The sequence below is a fragment of the Eleginops maclovinus genome, chromosome 13, assembly GCF_036324505.1.
Source record: "Eleginops maclovinus isolate JMC-PN-2008 ecotype Puerto Natales chromosome 13, JC_Emac_rtc_rv5, whole genome shotgun sequence".
NCBI classification, from domain to species: Eukaryota; Metazoa; Chordata; class Actinopteri; order Perciformes; family Eleginopidae; genus Eleginops; species Eleginops maclovinus.
This window is the reverse complement of record NC_086361.1, coordinates 20,256,374-20,263,507: the sequence shown is the minus strand read 5'-3', so window position 1 is coordinate 20,263,507 and position 7,134 is coordinate 20,256,374. Positions and strand designations below refer to the sequence as shown.

The window sequence follows — 7,134 nt, the reverse complement described above, 5'->3', positions numbered from 1 at the left end:
TTTGTACAAGTGAGAAAGGGGAGCACATTTTGTAAACTACATTTTTCACACATGCTTCGGAAAGATTGATATAAGATCTGGCATGATCATTACAAATGTGTCCTAGCCAGATGAACAGTAAAGCCAACATGCAGCCTGACTTGGCACTGCGGTGCGTTTTGTTATATCATCATTATATCATAAGCAGCATGAAATCATTTATATCCAGTTAAAAATATATATCTCTAAATGGTTAATGGGTAAAAAAGAAAGGCCTGATTCCCACCTTTTGAACGTTATTTTTCCCATTAATCCACTGGGATGCTTTTTCTTCTTATGCTCCTTAGATGTTTCAATTAAAGAAAATCTATTAATTTGCCTTAATTTAAAGGTAGATGGTTATGGGAATGCAGGGACAACATTTAGAAACATTTATAGGTCGGGGGGTCAGGGATTTTCAGCTAAAATGACAAATCAGTAGAGTATGCACCTAAAGTTGACTTGCAGAAAGCTTTAGTGTTAGGGAGCCAGACAGTGTAGTTTTAGGTAAAGTACACTTCTGCTCTACTGGTTCTGGGAGTGAGGTGGCAGCATTGAGTTAATCTGCAGGTCCGTGAACCTGCTGGCTCTGATTCTGTCAGAGTGTATCCCGCCTGCTCAGATAAACACTTCACTGTTTACTGTAAAACTGCCCAGCCAGGGCCGCATCCCAACACGTCCCCATTATATTGAGGTAAATTAAGGCAAAACCCTTCATTCCACTTGTCACCTAACAAGAAGCTATCCATCACATTGCCATACACAACTCGGACAGCTGATTAATAGAAACATTCAAGAACTTTTTAAGGAAGCTAATCCAGAAATATCTACATCTACAACGTTGCTGTGACTGCAATTGTGATGAATCATTTTCATAGAATTCCTTTACACCCAGAGCAAGACATTTACACCTCGGTTATTTAAGCCACTGTTTGCTTTAACTGTGATATGTTTTATCAAGATGTTTTATGCTAAGCCAGCTCCTCTCCACTCAACAAATAAATGTGACGAGAGTATTATTAGTTATGCACGAGTTGTGTTAAAATCAAGCATTCAAACAACGCTAACTTTACAAACATTAAGGTTAAAATTTAGTTTTTTTCCAAAACCTGCAGATCCTTAGTTGTTATGCCTTTGCAGAATACGTCACCTTTCCCAATCTGACCCAAGTGTAATAACACTTTAGCCATTTAACAGTTCGAACATCTGCAGGACTTGACTTTCAAGAGCCCACTTGGCGGTAATCTGACGATTGATTGGAATATCAAAATGAAAGTGTGAGCCTAACAGATTTCCTAGATGTCTTCACTGACTGATTAGCAAGTTCAAACTTTAAACATTGTTTCGTCTGAACATGAAACTAATGCTGATGTCGCCCCTCGAGAAGACTCAAATCACGAGGCCTGCTGCTAATCCAAGCACAGCTTTGAGAAACACTCACTATTAACAGCCCTGAGACCCCCCACCGTCCTCTCTCTCCCTTTACCCCGTCTTTGGTGCTCTGTGAACGTCAAGGATGGCTCACAGTGACACACAACCTCCCCCCCACCGCCCGCTCTCCACCTCCCACCCACCTCCCCCCTGAGCTGCCGCCCCCATACTGGCTGCTGGCCTTTCCTGCCGTCTGATCCATATTTCAGAGGCGGCAGTGGTGGCACTGAGGGGGTATAATCCAACATTAAAGCAAGGAGGCCTGGGCTGAAAGCACAGGCGCAGGTTCATAAGGTCCTGGAAATCTTCAATTTCAATTTCCGCAGCGTTTGCAGTGGCTTCCAAGGTGCTGGCATAAGTCTCCGAGTTTTGGCGAGGGTGCAGGTTTCAATAAGGGTGACTTTTCTTTGCTAAAAAAAAGGGCTGACACTGCACGGTTTAGTTGGCAGGGAGAGTGTGAGACAAGTAGACACAGTGCATAGGGGTCAATGAAGGAGTGAACAAGTGGAAATCAATAATATGTCATTGTAAATGTGTGTTAGTTGGTTATTTTTCCTTAAAATAGCAAATCCTTTGTGAGTTTACACTTCATTTCTTGAAGCGAGGGCAAAAAAAGAGAATTTCCGTGATAGGATTTATTCTCATTTGCTAATTTAAATGTATATCTGTCTTTTAAAATAATGTTCTGTTGGAAAAAAATCAAAAACATAGGATAAACTGATCTAATTTGGACACTGTCTTTAGGAAAATCCCCCCCTCATTTTCCAGACATTTTTGACCGAACATGAACAATTTCTCCACGTAAAAAACTCTCCAATAATAAAATGACTATAATGACATTTATTTAGTTCCCAAAAAATATATTCTTTAAAGACAAATTCATATCCTGTATTTACAATATTTCAAGGTATCCATTCACAACAGAAGAGGACTCATAGGACAGAAGAGAGAGAGAGAGAGATACAAGCAAATCTGTGACAAAAAAACACTCATCTCTTTTTGCATGTAGAAGCTAAACAGTAATACTATAACAGGTCGCACTGTCCGAAAAATAGCCTTCATTAAAACTGTTCTCCGTTAAATAAAATTATTCCTTTCTTTTCTTTCTTTGTCTTCTCATAACGTCGTTGTCAGAACTCGCTGCTGTGCCGTCCCGTGGTGAGGTCTGAAGTGAGGGGGAAAGAAAAAGGAAAGGTCAGAGGTCAATCATTTCATAAAACAATAGTGGAAAATGAGTGTACGGTCCAATGCCAATATGTGTCTGAAGTATATTTCTATATATGTCTTTAGCTTAGTATATTAGAGTATTCAAGTCATGCTATATTTCTGTAATATTGTGTAGTATTTGGATATGTCCTTTCTATTGGGAAATTGTATATACTTGCTGCTAATGTTGTTAGTTTAATTGTATTATATAGTATTTTTATTGCATAGTTTAAATATGTTTAACTCCATCCTTTTATCTATAATGCATCTTAAATATTCATAATAGCACACAAGTCTTAATTCTAATGACTTTCAATTTAAGAGACAATGTTAAACTTTATTTATGCAAATTAAAAATCACTATAGGTAAATTGTTTTATGTCTTTTCACCCTCCACTACATCCCTGATGTTGCTATCAGCGTTTTCTTTGACATACATTAGCTGCATTCACTGAGGGGGCGTGAATAAATGGAGGCAGATTATTTAAATGACATAGGTGGCGATAACTCAGCGTTGTTGGGGGGTGAGGTGGGGAGAGAGACCTGCAGGATATATTATCCTGCTGCCTGACGAGGCGTTAAAGTGGAGACTGAATCACATGATTTATGTGCTGAGCTCTGCCTGGTCAGGTGTAACAGTGTTTACCTCGGCTTTAGGGTTCATTTAGCACGGGACATGTGGAGAGAAACTGAAGTTGATAATGCGGTGATGCCAAATTGATTTCAAATGGTTACCTGTCAGTGATCAGCTGGAAGGGGGACTTCAGAGAATCGGGCCTGTGGTCACTCTCCTCGTCTGTAAAAAAAAAAAAAAAGCAGAAGAAAAAGATCGTTTAATAAGAAGCTGGAGTTATATTATGTGTGCTTTTACGGCCCTTTCTCAAGGTCTTTACTGTGTTATTTATAGGTTCTTTTGTTGCCATACTTATTCTCTTTGTTTTTATTTTATTACTAGTGCTTTTCTTTTTTATTATTTCATGCCTTTTCCATCTGCTATGCCATTTTTTTCTGTAACACTGCATTTCCTCCGCTGTGGGACACATTCTGATTCTCTTTAGAAGTGTTGATATTTCCGTCAGATTCAGGCCTTTTAAGCAGCAAAATTATTTCAGAGGGTTTGCACTATCAAATGCATTCCGTACCATCTCTTTTGGGACTGAAACTCCCCGACGACTCCACATCACTGTCATCCTCCGTCCCCGAAGTTCCAGGCCCCGTTGCCGCTGCTGGCCGTGCGTCGTGACGCGCGACTGGCACCGCTCCGTGGAGAGGCAGGTGTCCGGCCGGCGAACCTCCGAGGAGCGACCTCATGTTCAAAATTGAGTTGGCGTTCAGAAAAGCGGCGTTGGCCCAGTTGTGAAGTTTGCCAATCTGGCATGTGTAAATCCCATGACCCGGGAGTAAGGCCGGGTGTCCTGGGGAGGCCAAAGCCGGGTGGTGCACATGGGTCGAAGGTTTGTGAGAGCTGTCCGGGGCCGTGGCGGTCTCAGCCAGGGACCAGATTTTGGGTTTGCTCTGCGGTGGTCTCTGGCACTGATCCTGTCTACTGGGAGAATGATCCACAACTTTGACAACAGGCGATCTGTTGAGAGAAATGGCCGCGTCCACTGAAAGCGTCCTGCTGCTCTCAGAGCTCTTCGGCTCCGAGGCCTGCAGCTCTCTGTCGGCCAGGCCCGCCTCCCCCTCTCCCTCTCCCTCTCCCTCTCCCTCTCCTCCCTTCCCCTGCTCCACCTCGGGTCTCTCGATGTCGACAGTTTCCAAATCAATTTCCTCTTCTTCGTCTTCGTCGTCGCTGCCGTTCTTGCCGGGATCGTCCTCGTTGTCGCTGCTGAAGATGCGGCCGTCCCGGTCCTCTGCGCTGCGGCCCCAGGTCACCTTGTTCTCCTTCTTCAGGCGTCTGCGGGCGTTAGCGAACCACGTCGAAACCTGGGATAAGAAAACATATTTTTCCACGCGTTATAAATCTGAAAAAAAGGCACTCTTAGTTTGACAATACGTGGCTCAAATTATGAACTGATTCAATATGTAAAAAGCCTCATTATTCTTCTCTAAGTCGTTATCGTTATCACCAAAAGAGATTTTAAATATCTGGAGACTTTTCTCTCTCGGGATGACTTATTTAAATATCCTCTGGCAACTGGATTATCATAATAAGTAATATAACACGTCTGTAAATGAGCTATTAGAGGAAGTATGACATAACTTTAATAAAAACAACAAGCAAATATAGTATTGTGTTTGGAAACTCGTATCAAATATCCAGGGTCTCTAATGAGTTACACTGATTTTTCCATCCAACCCACCTGTGTGAGTGTCATCCGGGTGATGATAGCGAGCATTATCTTCTCTCCCTTTGTGGGGTAGGGGTTCTTCTGGTGCTCCTGCAGCCAGGCCTTCAGGGTGCTGGTGGTCTCCCTGGTGGCCGTCTTGGCCCTCGACGGGTCCCCGTACGGGTACTGGCCGTATGGGTAGAAGCCCTGAGCCGCGTGGACAGGTAGGGATGCTGGGTGGGAGCCCTGGCTGTCCTTCAGCTCATACTGGGAGCCCTGAAATGTGAATGGAGAGAGAGGGGGGACAACTTGTTGAGCGACTTGGGAATGATTTCCTTTTAAGTTCACATAGAAAAAAGTGGCATTTGATTTATTATTCGTGCATAAAAGTTTGAAAAAGTTTGAATGTGATTTTGACGCGAAGTAGATTTTTTTTTCAACAGGGAATTATTGATATTTAATTAAGAGAACAGTCAATAACAATAATACATATAGACATGTTATATTGTTACCTTTTAAATGTATATTTAAAAATGTGTTTTGATTTGATACACACAATAATTAAAATTCTTCTCTAACATAACACTAATTAATAATTATTAATTGTTTTCTTTCTAATTCATAAACGTTGTCTTATAAGGTCTAAGGGATTTTCCCTATTACCAATTGTATAATTTACACACACACAAATCAAACCTGACGATTGCAAAGTTGAACCTTAACTGTAATGCATTTCTATTTTGTAAAAACATTTGATATATATTCACATTTTGCAATAAAAGCACCTTTATACTGCAGGCTGCACATATTTAGCATTTAATGAAATATTAATGTGCTCTTTGTACTTAAAATGTATTATTTATGAACGATTCTAAAATCCACAAATATCTAATAAAGAAGAATGAGCTGTATTTACATATCTTAATCACTTTTAAGTACTTGGTAATTGCGCATTAGTTTAGAAAAGCTGAGCCGGACAGACAGCAGCGATCGCCTATCATTAACACCTGAGCTGAACTCTCACCATCTGGGATATGAGGGCGAGGTCTGAGGCTCCGCTGTACGGCAGGAAGGCACTGTAGTTGTGAGCCGCCCATGGGTTTCCGTACATCCCCAGCATGGAGCCGACAGCCGCGGCGGTGGCGGAGGAGCTCAAGCCGCCTTCAGTGCCTCCTTCCCGGGCTGAGGCCGGCCGCTCGTACACCTCATGGGAGGCACTGAGGAACTGGGGGTATCCCAGCTGAGGGAAAGACATGGTCCGGAAAACGGCTTATACTGTAAATCTCTCTCAAAGCCAAAGTCACACAACTGCAAGAAGGAAGAGGCAGGAAAAAAAATCCCCAGAAAGAAGTGGATGAAGGGGGCGTCTAAATCACCAGAGTCCCCCCTTTTTAAGAAACTGTCAAGCTTCCACACTTCCACCGACCCGGGGTTGTATCACAGCCGCAGTTTGGCACCTCGAGTGCGGAGTGATGCGTGGATCTGGCCGCAGGAGCTTCTGGATGTGGAGCTGACTGACTGATTGGCAGCCTACTTAAGCACCAAGCTCCTCCTATGCCCGGGGCAGGCGATTAGTGCATTGGTTAGCCTAGGTCGTGTGTGTGTGTGTGTGTGTGTGTGTGTGTGTGTGTGTGTGTGTGTGTGTGTGTGTGTGTGTGTGTGTGTGTGTGTGTGTGTGTGTGTGTGTGTGTGTGTGTGATCTAATTTCTGCAGTGTCTATACAGGGAGGAAAACCTGTGAAGTGTGTGCAAGTGCACATGGTGTGTATTTGCTTTTTTTTGGTTAGATGACTTTATTTAATCAACACTCTCCCCCCCATATTGTTGTGCACATACACTGGCAGCTATAGTAGAGGACAATTCATAATACTAATAATACTAATTAATAATACTAATTATTATTAATAATAATACGAGTTATAAAATTGTTTTATTATTTTTATTTGATTGACCTCGGATTCATGTGCAATGTTTTATTTATTCTGCTGCGATCAATACAGTCTTATCTTATCTTAATCTTTTTTTAAACTAACTCGCATATTTTTAGTGTCATTTTCCCTCCACGCTTTGACAGCTGATCCGCAGGGTATGTCGGGACATTCTGTCCAGCAGATGGGCCGGGAGGCATCGATATGGTCGGCCAGATCCGAGAGGAATGTCCGTGATTATCGACGGAAGTCGGTTTAAGCATATTTTCAGAGCGAAGATAA

The 7,134-nt window shown here is 42.3% G+C and overlaps 1 protein-coding gene across 1 annotated transcript; it reads right to left on the bottom strand.

The window, feature by feature from the left end:
• Positions 1 to 2,363: 2,363 nt before the first annotated feature.
• irx1b (iroquois homeobox 1b) lies at positions 2,364 to 6,415 on the bottom strand. The gene is made up of 5 exons (XM_063899637.1): positions 5,950 to 6,415; positions 4,959 to 5,201; positions 3,798 to 4,581; positions 3,391 to 3,451; positions 2,364 to 2,614 (listed from the first exon to the last, which is right to left on the bottom strand). The coding sequence occupies exons 1-5, from the start codon at positions 6,178 to 6,180 to the stop codon at positions 2,566 to 2,568; spliced, it is 1,368 nt and encodes a 455-aa protein (XP_063755707.1). The 5' UTR covers positions 6,181 to 6,415; the 3' UTR covers positions 2,364 to 2,565.
• Between the last annotated feature and the right edge of the window lie 719 nt (positions 6,416 to 7,134).

Coding starts and splice junctions, on each gene's coding strand:
- irx1b (XM_063899637.1), bottom strand. CDS start 6,180: ATGTCTTTCCCTCAGCTGGGATACCCCCAGTTCCTCAGTGCCTCCCAT. Junction 4,582..4,958: donor CCCGGATGACACTCACACAG/GTGGGTTGGATG, acceptor TTCTTATCCCAG/GTTTCGACGTGGTTCGCTAA. Junction 2,615..3,390: donor TTCCAGCTGATCACTGACAG/GTAACCATTTGA, acceptor CCCTCACTTCAG/ACCTCACCACGGGACGGCAC.